The 27989-nt window shown below is 44.6% G+C and overlaps 2 protein-coding genes across 7 annotated transcripts in view; one reads left to right on the top strand and one right to left on the bottom strand.

Annotated features, from left to right (window-relative positions):
- Window positions 1-643: 643 nt before the first annotated feature.
- On the bottom strand, window positions 644-4815 carry LOC135404429 (class I histocompatibility antigen, F10 alpha chain-like). 6 transcript variants are annotated; one of them, XM_064639172.1, is made up of 7 exons: window positions 4406-4810; window positions 2571-2834; window positions 2076-2345; window positions 1555-1827; window positions 1329-1439; window positions 1192-1230; window positions 644-865 (listed from the first exon to the last, which is right to left on the bottom strand). In XM_064639172.1, exons 1-7 carry the CDS (start codon window positions 4479-4481, stop codon window positions 849-851), a joined length of 1050 nt encoding a protein of 349 aa, XP_064495242.1. In that variant the 5' UTR covers window positions 4482-4810; the 3' UTR covers window positions 644-848. The 6 variants fall into 6 exon arrangements, with proteins under 6 accessions (XP_064495242.1, XP_064495243.1, XP_064495245.1 ...); XM_064639173.1 differs by having other exon boundaries at window positions 644-862; XM_064639175.1 differs by lacking the exon at window positions 1329-1439 and having other exon boundaries at window positions 4406-4804.
- Window positions 4816-11319: 6504 nt separating this feature from the next.
- The window catches only part of LOC135404795 (dynein axonemal heavy chain 5-like), a 39471-nt gene continuing 22801 nt past the window's right edge, over window positions 11320-27989 (top strand). Inside the window, exons 1-8 of the mRNA XM_064639528.1 lie at window positions 11320-11394; window positions 16255-16398; window positions 16641-16817; window positions 19844-20047; window positions 21395-21574; window positions 22451-22588; window positions 23126-23261; window positions 24690-25006. Coding sequence (XP_064495598.1) covers window positions 11320-11394; window positions 16255-16398; window positions 16641-16817; window positions 19844-20047; window positions 21395-21574; window positions 22451-22588; window positions 23126-23261; window positions 24690-25006 — 1371 coding nt within the window. The remainder of the gene's footprint in view (window positions 11395-16254; window positions 16399-16640; window positions 16818-19843; window positions 20048-21394; window positions 21575-22450; window positions 22589-23125; window positions 23262-24689; window positions 25007-27989) is intronic.

Below are 27989 nucleotides of genomic sequence, written 5' to 3'. Positions count from 1 at the left end.
GGGCTGCAGGGGAGGGGGGATCTCAGGGCCCACCAAAAATGCCCAACCAGGGCTCCCAAAGCTCAGGGCAACCCAAAAACAGCCACCCAGGGCTCCCACAGATCAGGGGAACCTCAAACAGAGGATAAAGTTGTCCCGGAGCTCAGAGTTGCCCCAAACAAGAGGGAGATGGGGGGCTGAGGATGCCCAATCCCCCTTTTCCCGGCATTTTTGGTTGTACTGGGTCTTAGTTAAACAAGATTCCAACTTAGAAATTAAGAGACTTCAGGTGGAAATGTGGAAAAGGAAAAGAAGCAGCTTTTTATTAACAAAATCTGAATAAACAACAAATGGTGCAACCAAAAACTTTCAGAAGAAACAAAACAAAGTCCCAAATCCCCAGGTGGGGGGGGAGAAACTGTCCCAGCAGTTCAAAGCTCTCGCAGCCCCGTGTGCTCGCAGCCAGCAGTGAAGGAGTCGCTCCCAGATGGGTCGGGCTCTCTCTCTCTCTCTCTCTCTCTCTCTCTCTCTCTCTCTCTCTCTCTCTCGGTCGCTCTCCACAAGGTGTCCCGTGGGGAAAAAACTTCCTCTCAGGAAAAGAGGACGAGGTGGCCAAAATCAGCTCCCGCTCTGTCCGGTCCCGGACAAACCCCAAAAGCCCCCAAACAAAGGACCAAGATTTTCACACCCAAATTAAAGCCTCAGGAATAATTGTGGTCCTGGGTTTCACACGGGAAAAAGCAGGAAGTTGATCCATCGGGAAGAGCCGCAGGGGGGCCGGGGTGGGTGGGAGCAGCGGGATGAGCTCTGCCAGCAGCTCCTGCCTTTCCACAGGGAGAGGGAAGGGGTGGATCCAGCTCCAGGATCACTCAGGCTGTGATTCCTGCTGGGATAAGAGCGGGGAAAGGAGTCACCTTGTCCCTGTTCCCATCCCAGGGGATGGAGCCGGCTGTGGAGCCCAGGGAGAGTAGGAACTGCTCCGGAATCCCACCTGATCCTGCTCTGTCCATCCCACCTCAATCCTACTCCAGAATCCAGCCCTGATCCCAGTCCACAATTCCACCTGAGCCCACTCTGGAATCCTGCCCTGAGCTGGAATCCCCTTCCAATCCCGCTCCAGCCATTAGGCCCCCATTCCCCTCTGGAATCCCGGCATCCATCCGGGGATCCCTGCCCAGAGGATCTGGATCCACACACGCTGCTGGGACTCACTGGTGGGCGCGGGGTCGTATCCATTCCCCTCCCTCTTCCCTATGGAAAGAAAGCGGGATCAGCACCCGTGGCACAGGATCCCCGGAATGCTGCCGGGCGGATCTGTGCCCCTTCCCGACCCCCATCCCAGGAGTTACCGGATCGGAGCTTCCAGACACCGACTCCCACGAGGCCGATGATGATGATGATGGCAGCGATGACGGACACAGCTACCAACACCGGGCTGGAATTCCAGATGGATTCCAGCTCTGGGAAGGGCAGGAGGGTGAGGAGGGAGAGGGTTACCCCCATCCCGCTGTCCCACACTCCCAAATTCCTCCTTCCCAAACCCCCAGTTCACACATTGCCCGTTCCCAGCCTCACCCCAGGCGAAGATCCCGGGCTCCGGCATTCCGGCGTGCTCCACCCGGCACCGGTACTGCTCCCGCTCCCCCGGCAGCGCCTCGATCCTGGCCCAGCTGTGGAAGGTGCCGTCGCTGTTGGGAACAATCCCGCCCCACTCCGTCTCCTGATCCCGCACTTCATCCCCCTTCAGCCAGTTGATCCCGATCATCCCGGGGTAGAATCCGTACGCGTGGCAGGACAACGTCAGGATCCCGTGTTCCTCTTTCCCGGACACGTGGACATTGGGGGGATCTGGAATGGGATAAAGGTGAGATCCATCCATGGAATTCCCAAGGGAATGGGATGGTAATGAGATCCATCCACAGAATTCCCACTGGAATGGGACAACAGTGGGATCCATGCATGGAATTCCCATGGGAGTTGGATGACTCAGATTCATCCATGGAATTCTCATGGGAATTCCCACGTTCCTAAGTTCCACCCTTCCAAATCCCACATTCCCAAATGCCACATTCCCATGCGAATTCTGTCTCCCTCACCTTTGCGCTCCAGTGCCTCCCGCCCGTATCCGATGTATTTCTGGAGCCATTCCACACAGCTCTGTGCTAGCTTGTGCTGAAGAGCCTCATACCCTTCAGATTTCCATTTCCTCTGGATGATCTGGGCAGCTCCATCGGCCGCCACGAAGGTCCCGGTCTCCGGGGAGAAGGAGATGAAATCCTGCCCATCAATGCCGTACCGAAGGGTTCTGCGGACACTACCGTCAGACAGGAGGTCACAGCCAGAAAGCTGCTGCACTGTGTGGAGACCTGGGGGTGGGATCGGATCTATGGAGACCCTGGAATTGTGTCCCAGCCCCACCGAGCCCCATTCCAGCCCTATGGAGCCCCAGAGTCTGATGGAGACTCACAGAGCCTCATCCCAGCCTTTGGAGCGCCATGGATCCCCATCCCAGCTCCACACATCCCATCCCAGTCCCACACATCCCATCCCAGCCCCACACATCCCCCCTTTCCCCGGCTCCCCCCACTCACCCCCACTCCAGTTGTACCAGCCCTGTGCTATCTCCAGGTTGTCGGCATCAATGAACCGGTTCCTCTCATTGATCTGGGTCTGTCTATCCCAATATCCCGGCTCGGCTCCGGCCGCCATCCACGGCGTCAGCGGCTCCAGCCAGTCCCGCTCGCTGTTGTAGCGCGTGAAGGGGATCCCATCCACATATCCCATGGACAGGAATTGAGGGATCCTTGGGCTGGGCTCCGTCACCGCCACATCCAGGTAACGCAGGGAGTGGAGAACTGGGGGGACACGGAGATTTGAGGGGTCTGGGGGGGTCATGAGTCAAGGAAAGGGGGAACTGGGAGAGCTGGGAGAGCCGGGAAGGGGGTTTGGGGATCCCAGGGCCAAGGAAAGGAGGGTGTAGGAGGGGGAATCCAGGGGTCCCTGTGCCCAGGAAAGCGGGGGCCAGGGGGTCCCAGTGTTGAGGACAATGGGGTCTTGGTGTCTGGGAAAGGCAGGAATGGGGGGTCCATAGGGTCTCGGGGTCAAGGAAAAGGGGGATCTCGGATCTGGGAGACGCAGGATAGCCAGGAAAGGGGGTACAGGGGGGTGTTGGTGCAGGATAAGAGGGTCCAGGGGGGGTCTTGGTGCCCAGGAATTGCAGTCGAGGGCATTCCCGGTGCCTGGGACCCCCCTGCAGGAAGCACAGGGAGTGGAGAACTTGAGGGGTCACAGAGATTGGAGGGTTTGGGGGGTCCAAGGGTCAAGGAAGTTGAACTGGGAGAGCTGGGAAGGGTCCAAGGTTCAAGGAAAGAGGGGACTTGGACTGGGAGAGGCGGGATAGGGGATCCAGGGGGGTCCAGTGGTCCCTGGTGTTGAGGAAAGTGGGGGCTGGGGGCTGGGAAAGGCAGGAATGGGGGTCCAGGGGGTCCCAGGGTCAAGGAAAAGGGAGGATCAGGGGGCTGGGAGAGGCAGGATTGGCAGGCAAAGGGGCACAGGGGGGTATTTGTTGAGGATAAGGGGGTTCAGAGGGGTCCTGGAGCCGGGGATGGGGGTTCAGGGGGTCCTGGTGCAGGAAAAGGGGGTTCAGAGTGGTCCCGGTACAGGATAAGGGCGTTCAGGGGGGTCCCAGTGCCCAGAATAGGGGTTCCAGGGTGTTCCTGTTTTGGATAAGGGGGTGCAGTGGGATCTTTGTGCCTGCAATGGGTGTTCAGGGGGGTTCCCAGTGCCCAGGAATGGGTGTCCAGGGGGTCTCTGTGTCCAGGAATGGGGGTTCAGGGGGTCCTAGTGCCAGATAAGGGGCTTTAGGGTGCTCCCAGTGCTGCGGGAGGGGGTGCAGGGGGGTACAAGCGCCCGGAAATGGAGGGGGGGGGGATTCTCGTGCCCGGTAATGGGGTTTCAAGGGGGTCCCGATGCCCGGGAATGAGGGTTCAGAGGGGTCCTCTTCCCGGTAATGGAGGTTCAGGGGGGGTCCCAGTGCCCAAAAATGGAGGTTGACGGGGGTTTCCGTGCCCGAGAATGGCTGTTCAGGGGGGTCTCGGTGCCCAGGAATGGAAACTGGGGGGTCCCGGTGCCGGATAAGGAGGTTTAAGGGGGTCCCCGTGCTGATGAGAAGGGTGCAGGGGGGGTCCCAGTACCCGGAAATGGAAGTTCAGGGGGTCCCCGTGCAAGGGAATGGGTGTTCAGGGGGGTCTCCTTCCGGGAATGGGGGCTCAGGGGGTTCCCGTGCCCAGCAATCGGGATTCAGGGGGTCCCGGTGCCGAGGGAGAGGGTGCAGGGGGGTCCCGGTGCCCGGAAATGGAGGTTCAGGGAAGTGCCGGTGCCCGGGAATAAAGGCTGAGGAGTTGCCCGTTCCGGGGGTCCCACTTACCCTCGGGCTGCCCCCCCGAGACCGCCAAGACCCCCAGGAGCGCCAGGAGCGCCCCCAGCCCCAGCGCTGGAGCCATCGCGCTGCTCCGCTGGCCCCGCTGGGCGCAGTTCGGGAGACGCGAAAGCGAAAGTGGCCGAGGGAGCGCGGGGGGCGGGCCCGGGGGAATTGCCGGGAATGCCCCGGGATCCCCTTCGGGACCCCTCCCGGCACCGCCCCGGGTCCCCCCGCCACCCCCGGGCCCCCTGGACGGGCCCGAGCGGCGGGACCCCCGGGCCGGGCCGAGCTGAACTCGCGGGCCCTGCGCTTAAACTCGGCCTTAAAGGCGCCGCTTTGGGGCCAAAGCGGGGGAAGCGCCGCGATCAGCGGATGCCGCGGGGGCGGGGGGCGATCGCCCTGGGCCAGTGCCCGCCCTGGGCAGCCCCCACTGCCCCCCGCAGGGGTCCCGGGGTCGAGGCAAAGGGGGGCTCCCAAAGCCCCTGCCAGGGGGGAGCGGGAGCTGGGGCAGGAGCTCCGTGGGGAGAGAAAAGAGGGGGACAGCGGGATGGGGGTCCCGGGGGGGCACACACGCTCCGGGGGGGACACACGACCCCCGGGGACCCCCCTCAGCTCCTCCCGCGGGCGGAGACCGAGCCCCAGCCCAGGGAGACGAAGCCAAAGACGGAGCCCCGACCCCCGTCAGCATCTTGGGGGGGCGGGGGGGGCAGGACCCGGGAAACGGCGGCGGCTGCTGGGAAGGGACTGGGATGGACTGGGATGGACTGGGACAGACTGGGATGGACTGGGACAGACTGGGACAGACTGCCGCCAGCCCGGGCACATCGCCAGGGCTGGGACTCCTAAAGCAGCGGCTCCGGGCACATCGCCAGGGCTGTTTCCCGTAAACCGCGGCCGGTTCAGCACAGGGCGCTGGGATTCTGGGCCAAGCCGGGCGGGCACTCGGGGAGGCGGTGGCGGAGCTCGGGCGCGGCCCCGGCGCGGCTGGAGGGGGCGGGAGGGGGGTCCGGCGGGTTCGTCCCGCCCTGTCCCCTCCGCAGGGCCCGCGCAGGGAGCGGCTGCCCGCGGGCTCCTCCTTCCCGCCCAGCCCCGGCGGGCTCGGAAGGAGCCGCTGCCGCAGCAGCGCTGCCTCGTCCCGGCTCCTCTCGCTCCGACCCCTTTGGCTGCCCCGGGCCCGCCACTGCTCCCGCCCGGGGGGGACCGGCCTTGCAGCCGCATCGGCTGCTGCCACATGGCCCTGCTGGGGCAGGGCTGGCACGGGAGGGGCTTGGAGTCCCTGCCAAGCCGAGCCGGGCTGGGACTGAAAGACAGACCCGGGCTGGGATGGACCGGGCTGGGAATATACTGGGATGGGGGTGTGGGATGGACCGGGCTGGGAATATACTGGGATGGGGATGTGGGATGGACCGGGCTGGGAATATACTGGGATGGGGGTGTGGGATGGACCGGGATGGGAATATACTGGGATGGGGCTGTGGGATGGACCGGGCTGGGAATATACTGGGATGGGGGTGTGGGATGGACCGGGATGGGGGTGTTGAGCCACATCGGGGGTGTGGGGGCTGGGCTGGCCCAGGATGAAGCAAGTTTTGCTTTGAGCTCAGTTTTCTCTTCCCAAGATTGCTGTGCCAGATCCAGAGGGAATTTGGGAGGGGGAAGGAGGAGGTGAGACTAAGAGGAGCAAGAAGAAGCAGCTTTCTCCTGCCCGTCCTGCTCCATCTCCCCTGGGCCTCCCCCTCCAGCCCAGCCCAGCCTGGGGGTCCCACTTTGGGATCCCCGTGACCCCCAGGTGTCTCCTTGCAGGGACCCCTCAGGTCAGGGCTGAATTACTCTTGGATTTGCAGACAAAAAGTGGAAATTCCTGGTGACTGGTTGGATTCCCTCTCCTTTGGTCACTACAGAAAAGCCCCTTTCAATCACTCCCACGGCCACTTGGGGACTCATTGCCCTTCCCTGGGCAGCAAAAAAAAAAAGGCCACAACTATATTGGTCTGCAATAGTTTTGAACTGCTCTTTGGGACACAAAAATCCTTATTTTCCACAAACCCAGTGTCTTTGGGAGTATTTTCCATGTTAAGTTCCTCTGTTGTTCCCCACTAGGTCTCTTTTCTCCTCCTCTTCCTCCCCCACCTGTTTTTCTCTCCAAAATGCCCAAAACTGCAGCCTGGGGCAGGAGGAATTTGGGTGCTGGGGACAGTAAAAAGCTCTGCATCAACTAAACCTTATTGAAAAATCAAGTGTTTGGGTGGCAAAAATGATCCTTTCAGTTCTTCCTTTGCAGACACAGGCAGAAGGTTCTTACCTAGAGAATATTTACCTATGGAGGAAATGCCAGGTGCTTGGGCTGCTAGTAACCAGAATTTGTTGATGTCAGTGTTTACAGAGAGTTTTAATAAGTGTGGAAACTCTTTGCAGCTGCCAGTGCCCCCCCAGCAGCATCCACATTCTGTGCCAGTGGATGCTTGTCCTGTTTCTTTGGGTTCTTTCCTTCCAAATATTCCACAAATGGCTCTGGTGGGGTCAGTTTTGCTTTGCTGAACCTGTGAATTTTGACCTTTGCCTTGGGGAATAGTGCATGGCCAGGGAAAGGCTGAGCAGGGAAAGAATTTAGGAAAAACCATGAACCAGGTGGGAAAATGTTCCTGATGTGGGAGGTTGGAGCAGCGACAAGAGGAGGGAGCAAAGGCTGGGACAGGAAAGAGGGAACAAAAACCAGCCCTGGGGAAAGGAAGAGGGTTAGAAAAAGGCTGTGACTGCCTGGGGGGAGTTTGGGGGATTCTCAGCTGTGCAAGTCCTTGAGACAACACCTTCCCAGGGCACACAGAGCCGGCAGGAGCCAAGGCTGAGTTGGGAAAACAAAGGCAGTCCCGGTTCTCTGAAACAAAAAACATTCCTTGTGGGATGGGTTGGTGCACACCAAACAGATAACAACCCTGCTCAGCTGTTAAACAATCAAGTAGACTCACTGACACGGTGAGCTAAGATAACAACGGAGGGAGAGGGACAAAAATGGGAATGTCTGTTAGAATGGTTACACATAAAAAGAGACCACTCAGGAAACAGAGATCTGTTCAAAGAAGCAATCAGTAGAGGGTGGCCAGTTACCAGGGAGCTGTGCAACACAGTGATCTCTGCCTGTAGTCTGTGCCACACCAGGTTGAAAGATCATGATCCACTGAAAGATCCACCCCTGCACCTGAGGGATAACAAGGGACTGTGGGATACCTGGCAGGTAGACTACATGGGTCCTTTCCGAATTTCTTATGGAAACAATACATCCTGGTTGGGGTAGAGATAATATCAGGACTAACCCTGGCTGAAGCTGTGCGACGAGCCAGGGAGAGAATACTGTGAAAACTCTAAAACTGTGGTTCAGTTATCTACCCAAACCAAAGTCTATCCAATCAGACAATGGGAGCCATTTCACTGCCGGGGTGGTACAAGAATGGGCCTGAGAAGAGGGAATTCAATGGACCTTCCACACTCCATATTATCCACAAGCAAATGGTATTGTGGAAGGTACCAATGGGCTCCTAAAGCGACCCATAAAACCTCATAACCCTGAGTGGGCCTCCAGAGTTTCTGATGCAGTAATCAAAATCAAGAGCCGATGGGCAATAAATGGTTGCCCTCGAATTACAGCATTCTGCCCTGAACCTCCCACCATTCTACTGAGGGAAAACAAAAGTAAAGATCCTGTAAAACCACTCAGTTATCCAGGCCAGCCTGTATCAGTAAATCTACCCTCTGTGGGACAGGTGCCACTCACTCTGAAAACCCCGGTTAACCCTCACACATGGGGAGCCACAGATGCTCACGGGAAGGACCATCCAATAAACACTCGATGGATTCTTCCTTCTTTTTAGCAATCAGGCCACAATGGGCCAGATTTGTTCCTTTTGCAGAAACCTACCAGCAGGAGAGATCACACCACATGAGACCGATAAAGCCTTCTACCGCTGCTGCCATTAGTTCTCATTATCCTATGACAACATGAAGTGACAACAGAACTGAAGAGTTATACTGGTTTGGGTTTTTTTTTTCCCACATTGGTTGTTTGCATGTGTTTTATCTTAAAAATGTCATGATCCTAATAATTTTGCAATATGTAAAAACCTACCACAAACATTGTGTTTGTGTTCCCCTACTCCCAAAATTACTTGTATTAAGGATTGTTAACTTGTTTGTGTAGTTTTCCTGAGATTTATTGTTAGTTTAATTATTGCCAAGTTTATTTTGTCTTTTTAAATATCTAAACTCAACCAAATATAACCTGGGAGTTAGTACAAGTATTCATGCATATTTGAAATCATACAAATATGTATTATATACATTAGCCTTCTGCCTTGAGAGGCATTGAATTTCATATTTGGTTAAATTTAACAAATAGAACTAAATTTAGGCCCAAAGAGAACATAAGAAAGCCTTTTACCAGCTCCCAAGTAACTCAATGTTTTTGATGTATAATTTCAAGTATGTATATATGTTTGTAACCTTATTAATGTTAAGAAATTTGATTGTAGCCTATTACTCACCCTGATTACTCACGGGGTGGAGAGAGAGTAGCTAATACAAATTAGCTTACTATTTTATTATAAAGTTGTTTTTTTCTGAGAGAGGAGAATTGCAGTGCATTGGGGCAATCTCTTCCTTTCCTTTACTCTTCTGTCTTCCTGTCCACTATCCGAGAAGCACCACCCACAAAGAAGATTCACAGAGAAGAGAAAAAATCATTGACTGCATAAATCACGGGGTGGTGTCAGAGACTGGAACAGTTAATGATTTATGCATTCTGGGAGACTTCTACAGGCTTTTGACTTTCTGGTGGGCAACTGGGCCCATCCCCCTCCTTCAGTGCAGAAGATGTCAAGCCCCGAAAAGGCGGGAAGAGCTGAGTTTACCACGCCCTCCTCATGGACTCTGCGCCAAAAAAGGGGGACACCAACCTATGGGGACGGCTCCCCGCCCTGGGGGAGGTGCTAAGTATATGAATTTTGACTGGTGACTTGGGGGTTTGGTGGGGTTTTTGCTTTTCCTTCTCCCCCCACCACCTGCGGATCAAGACATCACTGGATCCAGTGGGCAGTGATTATCTCATCTTCTTTTTTTTCTTGCTCTCCCTTACTCTCACCCTGTCTTTCTCTCCCCTATGCATTTTTCTCCTCCCTAGAAAGGTTACAGCACCCAAAAATGTTCACTTACCTACTGATTCAAAATTGTTAAAATAAATCTTATCCATATATGTTTTCATACACCGATTATTTAGTGTCATTTCGCTGTAATCCACCCCAAAGGAATTTTTGATGGAACCTGAGTTACCCCCCTCTCCCCTTTTCCTGGGGCGGGTCGTAACACTGGCCAATGGGGCTGATGATGCCTGAGACCAAATCTTCCTTCCTGGGGCATTTCAAAAGAGCCAGCCATACTGAAATCAGGAGCTTTTCTACATGTGCTTGATGAGCTCAGCTGCCTCAACATCTGTAAGTTTTCTTTTTTCAGACCCCATTGACGATGTGCATGGTGACCTCCTGGGATCCCATGGCAAAATGAACCTTCTTTGCCCCTGCGAGTGTAGCATCTTCCCCTTGCACTCCCTTCCTGGAGCAGTAGGTGCTGGCACAGCAGCCCTTCATCTCCAAGGAGTCCCCAGGGTTGTGAGGGGGGATGAAGCTAGGTGGACAGCACATCGCAGTCAGAGGCCATGGAACAGGTTGGACATGAGCTTGGGGAGACCAAGTGAAGTTCATCCCATATTAAAAGCCTCTATGGCCCATGAGGAGACAGCGAATCTCCCTCTGGAGAGCCTAGGTCAGGAATATACCCGCATCCATCATCGTAACGTCTCTGCATCTTGTTTGCAGACAAACCTCCTGTTAAAACTGCCAGAGCTTCCAAGCTGACTGCAGGCAGCAGTTGTAGAGCCCACGGCACCAGCTCCTAGGTCAGCAAGGAGTGCCTTTCAGATGCTGTCTCTCTCCCTTGTAGATCTCTTTGTGCTGCCCCAGTCTTTCTGATCTGCCTCATCCTTGACTTCTCCACCCTGCTCCCTGCCATTGCTTGAGAAGGAGTTATCTGCAATGCCTTTGGGCACCGGGAGCCCAGAGACTGAAGCTTTCCAGCAAGAGCCCCAGGCCTGTACAGCAGCTGTAAATTTCCCTTGTAAGAGCACGATCATCTTTCAGCCCAGTGTTTATTTAGCCTCATTGTCTCTGTTGTACAACGTGGCTGCTTCAGAGAGCCCCTGTGGTCCTTCCACCTCTCTCTGCCTGGCCTGGCTGTCCTCAGGGCATCTTGCCAAGCTCTCATGTGGTGCTGCTGACCCCTGGGCTGGTGTCATATATCTTTTCTAGAAGATGATTTTTTTCAGCCAACGCCCTGTGGAGGACAGCAAAGCTGCAGAGATGAGCCCACATGTCAGGAGAGAGCCTGGCTGTCCCAAGAGCTGGTGCTGATGGGGGCCAAAAGTGCCCCTGGTCTCCCCCCATCCCAGTCAGCAGTGGGATATCAGGATTGAACTGTGAAGTTTGTTAACTCCTCGGCAGCATGCCTGTGGGGTGGGGAAGACAGGGCAGGGGAGCGGCTGGATGGTGAGAGAAGGGCTTCCAGGTGTTCTGGATGAGATGTAGCAAAGCCATGGGGGCCATGTGCTGCTGCAGCCCAGCCTTCCTGGGTGCACTTCAGGAAAAGTGTTCTAAGAAAGCCCTTCCCTCAAAGCAATGGCCTTGGGTTTTCTGGCTGCTTTTCCCAGAGGAAGCAGCATGTCAGCAAAGGAATCAAAGCTCAGGGGATTTCCAGTGAGAAGGACACTGGGAGGAGTTGGGTATGTATTCTTCCATCCCATAAAATGAGAAAAAATGGGCCGGAGTGAGAGGTGAGGGATTTCCAAAGTCTGCTCATCTCTGATGTCTGCCCTCCCTGGCATGGAGGGATCCAGTGCCTCCGGTGCAGACCCGAAAGCTGTGCTGCACATCCTGAAGGTGATTGTCCTGCTTCTGGTCAGGACAGTGTTAATTTGGGCAGTATCCAGGAGGGGGCACAGCCAGGACATAGAGGTTATTCCTCATTTTGTCAAGGATGGGGGAAGGGGTCTCTTCCAGGTTGTGTGCGTGGTGGCAAAGTTGGGCACCAACTGGTGAGCAATCATGTGTGAGTCATTTGCCTCCCTTGTACACTCTGTTATTAGTATTGTTTCTGTTACTGTTCTGTTGCTGCACTGTTTTCTTATTTCATTGCCGTTTCCAGTAAGTTGTTCTTATCTCAGCCTGCGATCTTTACCTTTTGTGCCTCCAATTGTCCCGTCCAGCCTGCCTCAGGATGGAGGGGGAGTGGGAAGGAAAGGAGGAGTGGGAAGTGAGCGAGTGGCGCACGATTTGCATGGTTTCAGTGAGAACACTAAATTATGGAACACCCGTCTTAAACACATCATCGTGGCTGGGCTTCTCGAACGAAGATTTCAGAAGGCTCTATCCACATTTGTTACGAGCACGCTGGTGGCTTAGGAGGCCAATGCGAGAGAGACATATCCGATTGCAAAAGGCACAGCAGAAAGACTCCCTAGGTGGTATATTCTGCAAGACATGATTCTTTCTGCCTTGTCTTTTCTCCTCGAGAGTGATTCTGCGTGCGTTCTCAAAGGAAACAGCAGCGTTAGAGATGGTGTGTCTCCAGGCCTCCCGATTTGAGGCCAGAGTAGACCAGTTCTGTTGATTGATATGGCCGAGGCTGAGATGTTTGTAGCTATAATTGTCTACAACGTGGAATAAATAATTCTGATTACAGTATTTTAGTATTTCTTATTTTATTATTTTAATAATATTTCTTGTAACATTACTATCTATTGCTGAATATATATAACATGTAATAATGTATTACAAAGTATTACTTCTCTCTATATTTCTATATGATATTTCTATATATATTTCTATATTTCTATATATACTTCTCACTCTATATATTCTATATTTCCATATATATGTCTATATTTCTAATAATATTTCTATATTATTATAACTCTCATCTTCTTTGCTAAATCATTCACTCAGGTCTGAGAAGGCGTGTCGAAAACAAGGATGCCTTGGCTAATAAACGCAGTGCTAGTCTTCCGTTCTGCTTGAGCCAGGGCCATAATCCAACGCCATCATTGCCAGAGTGCCCTGAATGCTTGTCTGACGTGAATCTCTGGGGCGTGGAAACCCTCCTCTTCTTCTCTGAAGGGCGGTAGTCTGTGTGCTGCACAATCTCTACTTAATATTTGTTTTCTTAGCTTTAATATAATTGCTTCAACACTGCTTCCAAATACTGCACTATGTTTCTAGCTATAATTATCTACAAGGTGGAATAAATAACTCTGCTTAAAGTATTTTAGTATTTACTATTTTATTATTTTAATAATATTTATTATACTATTACTATCTATTGCTGAAGATATATAACATGTAATAATGTATTATAAAATATTACTTCTATATTATATTTCTATATATATTTCTATATTTCTATATATATTTCTATATATATATTCTGTATTTCTATATATATTTCTATATTTCTATATTATATTTCTGTATATATTTCTATATTTCTATATCTATTTCTATATATATATTCTATATTTCTATATATATTTCTATATATTTATTCTATATTTCTATATATATTTCTATATTTCTAATGATATTTCTATATTATTGTAACTATCATCTACTTAGCTAAATCATTCACTCAGGTCTGAGAAGGCGTGTCGAAAACAAGGATGCCTTGGCTAATAAACGCAGTGCTAGTCTTCCGTTCTGCTTGAACCAGGGCCATAATCCAACGCCATCATTGCCAGAGTGCCCTGAATGCTTGTCTGACGTGAATCTCTGGGGCGTGGAAACCCTCCTCTTCTTCTCTGAAGGGCGGTAGTCTGTGTGCTGCCCAAACTGGCTGTGGCAATCACAACCCCGCCATGTTGATCTTCTCTGCTCTCTCTGCCTCTGTCGGGTTTGCTCCCGAGCAGCCCGGAGCATGAGAGCCTGCTTGGGGCTGGCTTTGGAGGGCCCTGGAACTGCAGTATTCACTAAGACTTGGTCACAACGTGGAGGACTTGTTCTCTCCCTCTTTCTCTTCTGCAGTGAGCGGTCACAGTCTGTGTACTGCACAAACCGGCTGCCAAGGTTGTAAGTTCCCCGCACAGATCTGCTTGGCTCCCTCTGCCTCAGCAAGGTTTGCTCCTGAGCAGCCCTGGGAGCGGGAGCCCACCGGCAGATCCTCTTGGAAGGCCTTGCAGCTGTGCTATCCCTAGGACCACGGCCACGACTTGGAGGACCAGTTCTTCTCTCTGAAGCGTCCTCATAGTCTGTGGTGTCCCCAGACCAGCTGCGGAGATCCCTGCCCCACAGAGGGAATCTGCTCCGGGACCGCTCCCTGCCAGTGTCCTTCATGCCCTGCCAAGAGAGCTGTGGAGAGTTCCTGCCCTTTTCTCCTGAAAGGATCAGAGCAGTGGGGAACCCCTACAAGTTCTGGGACAGGACAGTTTGGGGCCTCCAAAAGGCTCTTTTGGAGGGCTACTAAGACCAAAAGGCCAGAGGCCTTTTTTGTAAGCTGTTTTCCTGAATACTTACTTACATTTAGGTTTTCTTTCTCTCTCAAGTATCTGAACATTTCCTGTCCTCATTTGATATGGACTGCACTGCTGATATAAAGAGGGAAATTGTGCAGTGTATGGGCTCATTCCAGGATGGAGTGGCAGAAAAATGTTCTGATTACTTTCAAAGATACAGACGTTCTACACATGTGACTCCCAAATCCTACCTGTCCTTTATTCAGGGATATAAAACCACATACAAAGAAAAACATGCTGAAGTACAAACATTAGCAAATAGGTAAACTAATCAGTTTACTACTGCCTTTCTGTAGTTTCCTTCCCCAGGTAGGTGTATTCTGATGTCTCATTTCAATGCATGGCTCGTCTCCTTGCACAGCAGAAAGGTGTTTTTTTTAATTCCTAATATTGTGTAAAAGTATAACTTGATCAAGTATTATAGTTACTCTTGCCATATAAGTTAAAGACTATATGTATTTGGAGAGGGAAAAAGAGTAGCAGTGTATAGAAAATTAGGGTGGTGGGAAAAGAGGTGAATATAAATTATTCCCATGTATTTTTAGTGAGTAAAAGAAAACATCTGTTGGGAGAGCAAGACTGTGTGAGCAATTTCTCCTGCATTTCTGTAGGCCTTGCTTGACATTACTATGGAAGTTGCAAGCTTTGTGATGTTTATTCTTACAGACTGTGTGAAACTATAAACACACAGATAACAAGTATAAACTCACATAGTTATAAGGTATGAGAAAATAGTATGTTTATAGTAGAAAGTTGTGGGAAAACTAGATATAAAGAAACACCTGTAGGATCTCAGAAAGACCCTAAAGGCTGATCCATAGGAGGGACTTTGGGTGGCAAAAATGATCTCAGACCGCATGGACAGAGCTTCAGATCCAATGAACTGAAGGTGTGAGATGCGTGCGCAGACTGAGCTATCCAATCACCTTGTTGTAAGCATGTACCCGGGAGAAACTAAACTGTATAAAAGTTAAGTCAGTTAAATAATAAGTTGGACATCACTGATCATATTGATCGTCTGCGTGTGTTCCTGAACTCCAGCCGTCAACAAAGATCTACATGTAATTTTATAATATATTCACAATAGCATTTAATTTACCAGAGAGCAACTTTTATTTTCTTACTGAACAGTTGTGTCCTCCTGATATGAACATATAAGAAATACCTTTGGTGGTTTTGGTTTTGTGATCATAGGGCCTCACTCAGACTGCTGAGTTTTTTGGGTTTTTTTTAATAATTGTAGATTATTAAAGTGATTTTGATACACTCATTCCTCTTTTCAGGTGCTTTATTAAAATAATGAGATCTATTTGCAGATATATCGTCATGTTAAAAACACTCAATTATAATGTAAAATTAACATTTACTGTATCAATTGGTATCACCCTTAAGAAAAATGGTCTTCTCAATTTTGAAAGATTGTAAAAAGAGCTGGAAACCTTTAAGAAAGACTATTTATTTCATTTTGAAACATTCTTTGGTTCCAAAATCAATTTGAGTTAGAAATCTGTAGTTACCTTATGAGTGAAGACTTGTAAAACAGTGGGGTCTGGTCCTGTTTTCTACCTTTGCGTGTACCAGGTTAGTTCGTGTATGCCAATTTGAGTCACTTAACCTTTGTACCTTAGTTGCATGGTATGGCAGGTGCTAAACTTTGTCTGTTCACCTGTATTTGTTCAGCTGTCCAAGTACTGCTTAGCCTTTGCAATAGCAGTCTCTGTAGAGGCCACTTAAACTTGCCTGAAAAGTCCCAAGTGAAGACTTACTTTTTGATAGAAAAAAAGCACTGTTGAAGAGGCATTTTAGTGCTCAATTAGAGAAGTCTTATTGCAATACTGTTTTTCTGTTACTCTTGTTTGGTTGTTTTGGTTTCTTTTCAGTATCCTCTTCAAAGAAGAAATAGCAATTTGATATAGTTCTCAGAATTTTAGTGAAAATGCTTTCTGTTGTATAGAACTCAGTCCTTTGAGTGTCAGCTTGGAGCTCAACAGGGACAGGGACATATATGGAACCAACATATAGGATTTTTATGCAATGATAAAGACATACAGTAAAATTTCAAGCTACAGACTATTCATGTACTTTATTGTTCACTTTATTGATTCTGAAGACACTAGGTACTTTTGTGAAAGTTCCTGTCCAACTTTTATTTTTGGTGTAAAACATCTTTTGCTACTGTTCATTCAGATTGATGCGATTCATTCTATAGATGGAATAATTTGGAAAATGGAGTGTCAATTATATAGGGATTTAGGTGCTTCTCATTTTGTTTTTTAACTCCAGAATAAATACTGGACTGGAAAAACTGAAAGAGGCCTCTGAGTCAGTGGCTGCTCTAAGCAGAGAGCTGGAGATAAAAGAAAAGGAACTTCAAATTGCCAATGAAAAAGCTGACATGGTATGTACAGCCTTCAAAATGTACTGCTGTTTGATTTTTTTTTTCTCCTTTTATTTCTTCTATTTTGAAAAGATCCGTCAAGTAAAGTGAAGTGTTGGAAAAAAGGGATCTTTGAGAAAGTTATCTTGTTTGATTTTTCTGGTTTTGGAATTGACCTGATACAATTTTACAAGAAAAATTAATACATTCTTTTAACTAGGTTTTTTTTTAATATTTGGCATATGGGTTTACTCACATTCTAGGTATTGAAAGAAGTTACAGTAAAAGCACAGGCTGCTGAGAACGTGAAGGGTGAAGTTCAGAAAGTGAAAGACAAAGCTCAAGCTATTGTAGACAGTATCTCAGTTGACAAAGCCATTGCTGAAGAGAAGTTAGAAGCTGCTAAGCCTGCTTTGGAAGAGGCAGAAGCAGCCTTACAGGTTAGTATTTAGACCATGTATAACACTATTTTACTACTAAGAAGACGGGTGTCTTTGAAATATAAGATTGCAGATGCATTGCATAGCTCTTCATTTGACAGAAAATGTATGCAAATAAACATACATATTTTGAGGCTGTTTAGGTTCAGTTTTGTTTTCCTTTTTTTCGCAAGTACCAAACTGCAAATAAGCAATTTTCAGACAAGGGCAAGTTTTAACTTTTATTTGAAACTGTAATTGATATATGATGTGTTTTAGGTTGATATTAGACCAGTATCTGAATGTCGATATTGTTATTAAACAGCTTGTGTGCAAAGAGTGAAGAAGTGCTTTCCATGTAAAACCAGTTATAATTCCATCCAAATCTAAACCTCCTATTTTAAGTTTTCACAAATAAATTGCATTTTGAATAGGTTTGCTGGTCCACTATTTTTTGTCTTAAAAAAATAATTATTTTTTCCTACGAATTGTGGCATTACCAATATTTCTAGCATTCACCATGGGACTTCATTTCTTTCAAAATACTCTTTTTGTAAAGCTTTTCTAATAGAATGATAACACTTTGTCCATATCTTTAAGATGAACAAAGATTAATGTTAGCTGATCTTTTGTAATATTTTCTTTTAATGCTTGTTCAGCTGACTGTATGAGAATGTTCCTCAAGGCATTTTTCTGTGAGCAGCAGTAGTGGAATTTGAAGTATACCTATCAGAGGCTAGCAGGGACCTGGTATCTCAAGAAACAGAAGAATGAAGAAAAAACCTCAGAAGAAAAAAACCTCAAAACAATAAATAAAAGTTGTTATGTAGATTTACTGGAAGGTTTCCCTTTCCACTTTAGAGGCTGCCAGCAGTTGTGACGGTTAAAGACTGATTTGAAGGAATGCCATGAGAATCTAATATAGAAAAGTTTTCATGGATCTTCTAAATGTATGACCACTTTGAGGGAGAGATGTTTAACAATCTCTGACTGATTCTTAAAGGGCAGAGTGGAAAAGTCAAAATGCTGGCTGATGACATGACAGCTGGTAAGAGTGGAATAAGAGCAGATCCTAAGATCCTGATACTTAGCTACAGGAAAAAGGTTAAAAAAGCAACAACAAAACAATTAACCCAGTGGTGGCCAAGAATCCTGACAAGTGAAAAAGCCCCAAACAATGTTAACTGGTCAGTGTCTGAGGTATAAAGAGAGCACCAGTGTTCTGTATTTGGTCCTGCATCTTATTATAGTTTACTTTCTGACTTTGAGTAAAATTACTGAACCAAAACAATACTGCTCTTCTTGAAATGTAGGGTGCTAATAAATGAAAATCCAATTATAAAAAAAGCTACACTAGCATTATTGTGAGACTTCACAATGGGCAAAGGTATTTGGGCTTAATTTTGAAATTCTTGCATTTTCTATAAGTTGCTTTACTTGTGTCTAAAGGGGAACGGCAAACTATCGTGAAAGCAAGCCTATCAGCATGTATATATGTGTTCTCAGCATGCATTCTTTCATTCATTCAGAAACTCCCTTAAGCAAGAAAATTCTCTGTATGAGTCTGCATCTTTCAAAAAACGAATCTCATAATCATTACAGGTTTGCAAATTTCCATCTAGGGATTCCAATAGTAGAATTCTGCTTGTAGTTTGGACAAAAGCCTATTAAAATATTTGATAAATATAAAGGTCACTACCCAGATGGAAAAAAAAAAATTGCGGTTAGCTATTTCACTCAATTTTTTACATATTTTAGGATTGGTAAATGCTATGCTAAGAGACAGGTAGGTACAGAACAGCTTATAAGCATTTCTAAACATATAATGAGATTAGTTTTTTTAAAGTTTGAGTAAGAATTGTCAAAGTTCAATAAAAGTTAGATGCACTTTTCCCTGCAATAAAAATAAATGCACAATTATAAGTAAGTAAATAAATAAATAGAAATTAAATGCCACAATTTGGATGCTAGCAAAAAAGGTTGGGCTGAATTTCCTAACAGTCACTAAGAAACACTGGTTAAAGTTCCCACGCAGATATCTGGAAAAACTCTGCTGAATTATTTGGTGCACACTGAACCCAATGAGCAGCAAAACATAAGGGGAAACATAAGGCCATCAGGAGGATAATCTGCAATAATTTACAATCCCTTTACTGAAGTATAGACACAAGTAATTAAAATCTTCTTTCATGAATTCCCAGTAAGGCGTGTGCTAGGCTAGAAGCAAGGTGTCAGAACCTGTTGCTTACTGTTTGCCACTGTAATGTTCTTGAACCGATTAAACTGCCTGTGGATAAGCAGTGCTTCTAATCAGAGTTGTACCTGTTCTAGAGTGTGTCTGCCCATCAGCAGTTACTACTGTTCAGTGTTTTTTGCTCTGTATGTGGTGCAGTTAAGCTCTACTGCTCTAATTGATTCTTCTCTAAGAAGACACCTTCAGTAGACTTGTCTCATAATCCTTTCTGAATCGTGACTACAGTAGGGTTGTGAGTTACAGTATTAGACTTGCACCCTAGGCTTACTTGTCCTTAATTAGTAGGGCCTAGGTTTTCATACATTATTATAATGTATTTTTCTCACAGGCCTGCTTCTACACCAGGAATGTTCCCAGTAAGATGGATCAGAAGGTGAAAATCTATACATATATCAGGCCTTCTCACTGGTTTCCTTAATTCACCTTCATTTGCTAGATGTCAACAGAATGTATTTTCCTTTCTAGACTCAGTTCCTGGTCAATATGTATACATTTGAAAAAAAATTGGTAAAATGTCAAGATGTTTCTGTTTTGCTCTTCACTTTGTCCAAACCATACATGGTAGTTTTAGGTTATTAGGTGCTGCTGTGCTGAGGTTTCCTAGTAGTTGATAGGAGTTAGTAGGGAAAATCTGGTTGGAGAGTCCTAGCTTCATGCTTTTTAGAGGTAAAAGTAAATATAAGTATAAGTAATTATTTTTCTCCCATGGATTAATACTGTTGGTGAGCTTGTGCTCTGTCTTACTGAATAAACAATAACAGTAATTGCTTTACCTTTTGTTTTAAATTCACAGACAATAAAACCTACAGATATTGCCACTGTGCGCACACTGGGACGACCTCCCCACCTCATCATGCGTATCATGGACTGTGTGTTACTGCTCTTCCAGCGTAAAGTGAACAGTGTGAAAATTGATCAGGAAAAACGCTGTACTGTCCCATCGTGGCAAGAATCTCTGAAACTTATGACAGCAGGGAACTTCTTGCAGAACCTACAGGTGCTTGTGCAACCTTCTTTTTCATATACTTTTTTCTAATATAGGAAAATAAGGGACAGTGTTTTCTCTGGTGTTCATAGGAGAACAAATGTGCAAGGGAAATCACACACACAATAGATCTGAAATGTTAAGGGCTTAAAAATAAGTATGTCATAATGAAATAAATTTGAATCCTTCTGGCAAAGTCGTGTCATAAGTCAATTGTAGTTTTTCCTAAATAAGGCAATGAAATTACTTTCAATGACAAATGATTCAAAGCTTTAAGCATTTAGTTTGAATAGCCATTACTTATCTGTTTCAGTAAAGCTGATAGAAAATATCTTTTTTTCTCTTATCTAACTTTTCATTAATTTTCAACATTACAACTTCTGCACTGGCTTGCAAAAGAATAGTTGATTATTAGGGTGAACGCAACCAGAATTTTTTAAATTTTGGGGGTTTCATGTCCATAGCATGGGTCTAGGAAAATGGAAAGAGAAACTACTAAACAAATCCATTTTCATAACTTAAACTAATAATATTACAGTTCATCTAGTTGGAATAAATGGTACCTTGTCCTACCCCACTGGATGTTATCATCACTGATTTCTGCTTTTTGAGTTTCCTTAATCTGTCATTGATCTAGTGGGAAATCAGGCTTGACCAGCTTTGTATGGTTGGTAGTGCCATAGATGTTATTTATGTAATATTCACATTGCATTTACTTGTAAGGATTTTTGATTTACTGAAGGGCTTCAACCTTTCATTTTGCTTGTGCATAACTAAACCTGTTTGTGCTTCAGGGAATAGCTATTTTTCAAGTTCGTCAATAATAGACTTTCATTATACCTTGCAAATAAATTTGAGGGAGAAAACTGAGAGCTTTTGAGAAGGAAAAATGGAAAATATGTTTTTTGGAGAAAAGAGCGAGTCAAAATAAATTCTTTAAATTGAAGTACATTCCACTAATGAGATAAAGTAATTTAAGGATAAGATAGCTGGCTGTTTTGTGGAATGTATGTTTATGAACCAGAGCTAAGCATTTCCTTTTCTTTTTGAAGATTGCTAAGGCACTTATTCTGTCTTAAGCAAAAGGAAACTTCCAGCAGGATATTAGTGATATTTTATATCAACAATTAGCTGTGTAATGGTAATAGTGAGTGTAAGATAGCAAAGATCATAAATGAAGGCAAACTTTTCCATTTTGTAAGAATATAGAACAGAGTTGAATGACTTTGTAAAGTTCTCAAAGATGCATGAGACAAAGACCTTCGTATTAGTTGTGTCAGTAACACTTATGATCTTCATAGTGTTCTGTGTGTTCCACACATACATTATATGCATTACACTCTTTAAATTTTTCTTTAGCAATTTCCAAAGGACACAATTAATGAAGAAGTGGTAGAACTTTTGAGCCCTTATTTTGAAATGGCGGACTACAACATTGAGACAGCTAAGAGAGTATGTGGGAATGTTGCTGGCCTTTGCTCATGGACCAAAGCTATGGCTGTATTTTTTTCCATCAACAGAGAAGTATTACCCTTAAAGGTATGTCTGTTAGTCACTCACAAACACTCTTTTCTCCTTCTCCTCCCACCTGTTTGCACTTGAGAATTTAATCTGCTGGAAATGCCATCTGCTTTATTTGAGCTGGTGCTTGTCTCTCTAGGAAATGATTCTCTTGAACATTGGAATTCTGCAATAAAATCTATTTTAAATGTACTTGCACTTTTAAGTCGTCAAAACTATGAAAGAGATTGTGCAGTTTTATGCTTCTGGACACCTTCTGAATGGGGTTGAAACATTTGTCATCTTGTTAAATTCAATACTGCAGTTGCTTTACTTTAATTAGGGATTAAGTAGGAAAAAAACCCCTCGATCTGGTTCTTTTAATGTTCCAGATCTCAGTTCATAAGCAGACTGTACAGAGACTGTTCATCAGTGTTATTTAGAGAAAAACAGGCCCAAATATTTAGAATGAAAGTCAGGAAGAACATGGTCAAGCATGATTCTAACACAGAATAGCTTGTATTTACAATAGCAAAGACCAAGAGGGAAGTAAGATTTGTAGTTAGACAAAGCATATTGGTTGAAGATATCGAATAGGCTTCTAGTGGCGTCAGTCTCTTCTGCAAGCTAGGTCAGACTAACTTTTGTGTCAGATGAAGAATGACTGGTATTCCCAGAAATTTTTTTAATTATTTTTTTATAATTGTTGTTAAACCAGTTGCTTAACTGCAGCTATCTGCAATAGGAAGTTAGCATGTTGTAAAATTCAAATAATAAGTTTTGCTGAATGATAAAATCTCTAAAGAAGAATTTTATTTGGAAATGCAGTACAGGAAAACTTTTTGAAATACATTATAACAAGAGCTTTGGCATTCTCTATGTGTGAATACACTTTTATGCTTGTATGCTCCATAGGCTAATTTAGCAATTCAGGAGAATCGCCTAAACACTGCTATGCTGGATCTGCAGAAAGCTCAAGAAGAACTGGGAGCCAAGCAAGAAGAATTAGATATTGTGCAGGCAGAGTATGAGACTGCAATGAGAGAAAAACAGGTGAGTTGCTCTTCACAGAAAAGTAGTTTCTACCCTTATTTTAAGGAATACTTAATACATTCTTTCAATTTCACTGTTATTCCTTGAATAGGATGTTGATGGACAGCAGATAAGAGAGAGGTATTTTTTGGATACTGTCTCTTTGATTCCTACCTCTCTCTTTTGCCACTAATCATCTCCCCTCTTCCCTCCTACCTCCTGAAAAGGTATATTTGTGTATAATTTGAAATTCTGGGTATAATACCCCAGAATTAATAGGTATCAGGAATTTTACATATTATTTAACAGCTAGGCCAAAATGAAAGTTAAGAACAGAAATATTCAGAAGTTGAATCTTGTTTCTGACAGATGTTGATAATTTGTCCTGATATATTTTTTCTATCTGACTTTCCCTCCTTCTCTGCATGGTGATATAAATGTTTGAGAATATATTTTTAAGCTGTCGTTTATTGACTGTTTTTATTAGATATAGAGATCCTTCTGGCCTATCAGATACATGACTGTAAACCATTTTTCTTGGTGTATGGTTTTCTCTAGACTTTGCTGGAAGATGCTGAGCGTTGCCGACATAAAATGCAAACTGCCTCAAGTCTTATAAGTGGCTTAGCAGGTGAAAAAGAGAGGTGGACAGAACAGAGTAAAGAGTTTGCTGCGCAAACCAAGAGGCTAGTTGGTAAGTTTGCGTCCACGCCTTTGAACTTGTGAGTTCCTTGAGTTTAAATGGTTAGTGAAACTGAAAACATTTGAAGTTTAAAGATTTCCTTTGTAGTTTAGATCCTCGTTGCTAAAATGAGGGTAATTGTTTTAATTCCCTTGCTAAAGCACTGTTAGGTGAAAAATACAATATGAGGCTAAAGTTCATATTTTAAAAAAAAAAGATAATGGACTTTGTGAATGCAGTGAAACATATTTGGGACACCAATGTTTTAACCTGACTGATGTTTGTGGGTCCAAAGGGAGTGATATATTAACAAGTGCCAATAAAATGTGTATAACTGAGAATACACATGGAAGAGAGGAAGACTGATATTCAGGCACTGACATTTATATGTAGAAATCAATATATTTAATGGCAGCTACTAATGTTCATAAAACTTCTGTTTCTTAGAAGTTAATTTTTATTTTATAAATTTGCACTTGTAAACTAAAGTACTTTGTAATAAATAATTAGTTTATTAGTTAGGTCAATAAATGAAATTTATCTTGTCCTTTACTGTGGGTTGAAATTTCTTCTCTGACTTTTGCCTTGAAAGGCTGTAAAAATCAGATATTTTTATATAAGTTGTATTACAGTAGCTAGATTGTATTTTATTTGCTGGTATAATATGTATATGTGTATTAACTTATTAAAAATGTGGGTTACCTTCCCCACAAACTCATCAAGGTTTTTTTATAGATAACTTGAAAATGTCTAAAAAGTATTAAGGCTCAGTATAAAAGTATCATATCTTCTCCAGTTTGAATCTTGCATTCTTACTTCAGAGGTACAAAAACCCCCCAACCTAGTGTGTCATGAATTTTAGGGGGAAAATTTTGAAGCTGAACAGAAGATTAAAACCTGTCACACTTAATACCTTCATAATGTCGCTGTTGCAATTTTTATTATTAGTACTTGTAATTGATTTACAATTAATTTAGTTGAATTAGTACTTATAAATAAAGGGGTTGTTTCTCCCCCCAAAAATATTATTGAAGCCTGTTCTCATGATTGTGCAAGGAAACAATGGGATTTTATTAGTAAGTTTGTTCTTCCATGTCCCGCTTGTGCAGGATGTAGTGTTTGGAATAGTGGGGGGGGGGGGGGGGGGGGGGGTGTGTTCGGTTGACCTTGGCAAGCTGCCAGATGCCCATCTCTTAATTCCTAAAGTTGCATTCTAAGGATAAAGCAAACATGACATCTACTAAAATGTAGTGTTTTCTTGTTATGTAATGAACGTTGGGAAAAAGGCTGATTTGCCTTCTTTAGGGGTCAAAGTATGTTCTTCAGTTACCAGCTAAAACATGTAACAATTAGGGAAGGGAACAACTCACTCATTAATTGAATTGGAAAAGTTGTAATGCTTTTTTTTCTTTCCTTTTTTTTTTCCTTTTTCTCTTTAAGGTGATGTACTCTTGGCTACAGCTTTTCTGTCCTATTCTGGTCCTTTTAACCAAGAGTTCCGCAGTCTGCTATTACATGACTGGGAAAAGGAAATGAGAAGCCGAAAAATACCCTTTTGTTACAACTTGAACCTCATAGAAATGTTGACTGATGTTCCAACTATAAGTGAATGGAACCTGCAAGGATTGCCAAATGATGACTTATCCATACAGAATGGAATCATTGCCACTAAAGCATCTCGTTATCCTTTATTAATTGATCCACAGGCACAGGGTAAAATTTGGATTAAAAATAAGGAAGGCAGAAATGAACTTCAGGTAATAGAAATGCTGGTGCTTTCAAGTGGCGGTCTGAAAAATAAAAACTAGACACGATCCCAGTATGGGGAAACTGGAATAGTTTATTGAACACGAGAACACTATTTTAAAGGCATCTGGGGCTGTATGTTAATGAAGGGGATAACCTATGTTAATTGGGGAGTTACACAAATTTTTACTGCAATTTCCAAATAGTTAATTTTTCTTCTAGTAGGATTACATGGGGGACAGAGGGATTACAGGGGTTTAGACATGGTTTGATACAATCATCTCAAAAGTCCTTTCTGATTTCTGCTGGAGCCAAGCTTGATCCATGAGGTAGAACTTTAACAGGTCTTGTGAGAAGGGTCCAGCTCTTTCAGATCACGAGGTTTTTGTCAGCCCTTGTTTTCCTTTGCTGAAAGCTGGGTTTGGGCTCCCACATCTGCCCCTTTTTTTTTTTTTTATTTTTCTAAAAAACAAAAAACTCGGAAAAAACTTTGATCAAACGTTTGCTAATGCAAGACAAAACACAAGGGAATACAAATATTACTATAAATGTTTTCTTTAACTAGAGTATTAAATTTATCATGCTAACTAAACATGTAATCTAAGTTTTGATTACTATTTTTTTCTTCAACTTATCAATGCTTTGATGCATTAGTTCAGAGTGAGTAATAACAAATTCTATAGCTGCATTTTAGAAGCAAATGTATTCTTAAATGGATCTAACAAGAAACATTGCAGTCTTACTTTTAATACCACAAGTGAAATTAATGTTAGCAAGGAGGCTCCTTTTTCAAGGCAATGTACAGCCTTTTATATACCTGAGATGGAAAGTATGATTATGCAAAGGCATTGTGTGTCAGAATAGTTTTGGCCACAAGGTTTGGCATTATAAAGGCATGTGAAGGAATCCGAGCTGTTTTAAGGCATTCTGCATGTTGCTACATAAATTGTTTTCTTAAACTTAGCACTAACATTAAGAACATTAAACCAACCAGAAAGACTATTAGATACTTTTGGATATAGAAAAGTAAACAAGGAACAAAATGCAAGAAGGAAAAATTCCCAACAATGCTAAACTAAATAACTCTGGATTAATATAAAACTTGTTTAAACAACTTAACTTATTTCTATTATTTCTTACTAGAAATTACTCTTATAAAATCTTTTTTAAGCTATCCTCTAAAGATTCTATTGACTTATAAGCGATTGATTTTGAACCAAACTTAATAACTTGATGACTTCAGGGTTCGTGTGCTCCTGACTTTTACCTGAAAGTGTTTTTTAGTGTTTGTTTTTGAAAACTTTTATTTAACTTAAAACATTTCTGCAAATGAAATTCTATTCAACTCAGGGTGATATGTTTTCTTCATCTAAGGGTGTTTGTGCATATGTGAGGTAATATGCATTTGTGTATAAATCAGAACATATTAATTATTGTATTTTCACACGCATGCGTACATTCACACATTCATACTCGATGGCCATCGAACAAACATCATACAAACATACTTTTGGGTTTCATTTTACAGTGTCTTTTGGTTATGAACTGAGAAATTGGCGTTTTTTGTTTCTCACCCTTAGATTAGTAATATATGTTTTCTGTTTTTTATGATAGTATAACCTGTAAAAACATAAGCATATTTTACTTCATGTTCAATTTAAATTTCAAATATATATAAACATTCCTATAGTTCAAGGATAAAATATATACTTCTTCTATTTTTAAGGCAAATATATGTCTTTCTGTGTTAATTTGGCTTTTGGACTTAAGGAAAATTGTTATTGTGAAAACTTTAAAATTTTCAAAAATACAGCTATGCATACATTTAAAACAATTTGGCTATTAGTTACGGAAGGGTGTCTTCATGCAGCAAAGGGTCTTTGCTTCCCTCGCTTCCCCCCCCTTTTTCCTTTTGTTTGTTTGTTTTTGCGCAGGGGGACAGTCTCTCCATTGGTAGCGTTTTGTTCGCCTTACTCAGACTGTGAAACTGAAATAGTTAGGTTAATAAACAAAAGGGTTTCCAAAAAAAGACCAGTTCTTAGTTTAGGCTGCAAAGAAAAAGGAAAAAAAACCAAGGAAGGGGTTTTTTGCTGCTTTGCTTTGACTACTGCTGAAGTCGGCAGCTTTGTGTCTGCCCCACTCCCTGGGGTCCCTCTGTTCCCGGGTTTGTCTCGTGCTGTTGCCGCTGGGCTTCCGCTCGCTCCCTCCTTCGCCGACGGTCCCGCTGGGGCTCTTTCCTCCCTCGGACCTTTCCCGGAGCCCCCCGGGGATTCTGTGGGATCCTCTCCTCCGCTCACGCTCCATAGCCCCGGTTTTTGCACACCTCGTGCGCTGCTTGTGTTTGTTTTTCCCGGTGCCTCTTTCGGTTCCCGGTTCCGGGTCCTTCCTGCCTTCTGAGTGGTTCCCGCTCGGGTCCCGCTGCTGCTTCCGCCGGCGCGGGTCTCTCAGGGTCTCGTATAAAATTCTCCATGGCTTTAAAACTTTTGTAGCTTTTTCATTTCCCTGCGTTGCCTCTTCCCACAATCGCACCCCCACTCTGTCCCATAAAGCATCGTCTAAAAAGTTAGTTACATTCAGTTCTGCAAAGTTATGTTGAGCCCAGAGCAACAAGCTTTGTAAGGACAATTCGTCCAGTGTTTTTCCGTGCTGCTTTAGCACTTTTTGCAGGATTAAATAAGCATGATTTTGCTCAGTTGATACGTTTGACCCCATTGTACCCTACTTATTGTTACAAAGTCTTTAAAATAATTACCCAATCCGGAGTTCGTAGTCAGCTCACTCAGCAGTTCCCGCCTGCTGAGGACAAGTTTCCGTGCACGGCTTCCGTCTTCTTTCAGTTCTGACTACGCACACACCACCGAAACACAAGGAGTGCTGCTTCCCTTGGTCCAGCCAGCCGATGGCTGACGAATCTTCTAAATGTTAGAAGGTTCTCAGCCCCACGGTTGTGGCGACATTAGTGGCGGTCTGAAAAATAAAAACTAGACACGATCC

This window comes from Pseudopipra pipra, chromosome W (genome assembly GCF_036250125.1).
Source record: "Pseudopipra pipra isolate bDixPip1 chromosome W, bDixPip1.hap1, whole genome shotgun sequence".
Taxonomy (NCBI): domain Eukaryota; kingdom Metazoa; phylum Chordata; class Aves; order Passeriformes; family Pipridae; genus Pseudopipra; species Pseudopipra pipra.
Note: the sequence above shows the minus strand (reverse complement) of the source record. Positions and strands in the feature narration are given on the sequence as shown.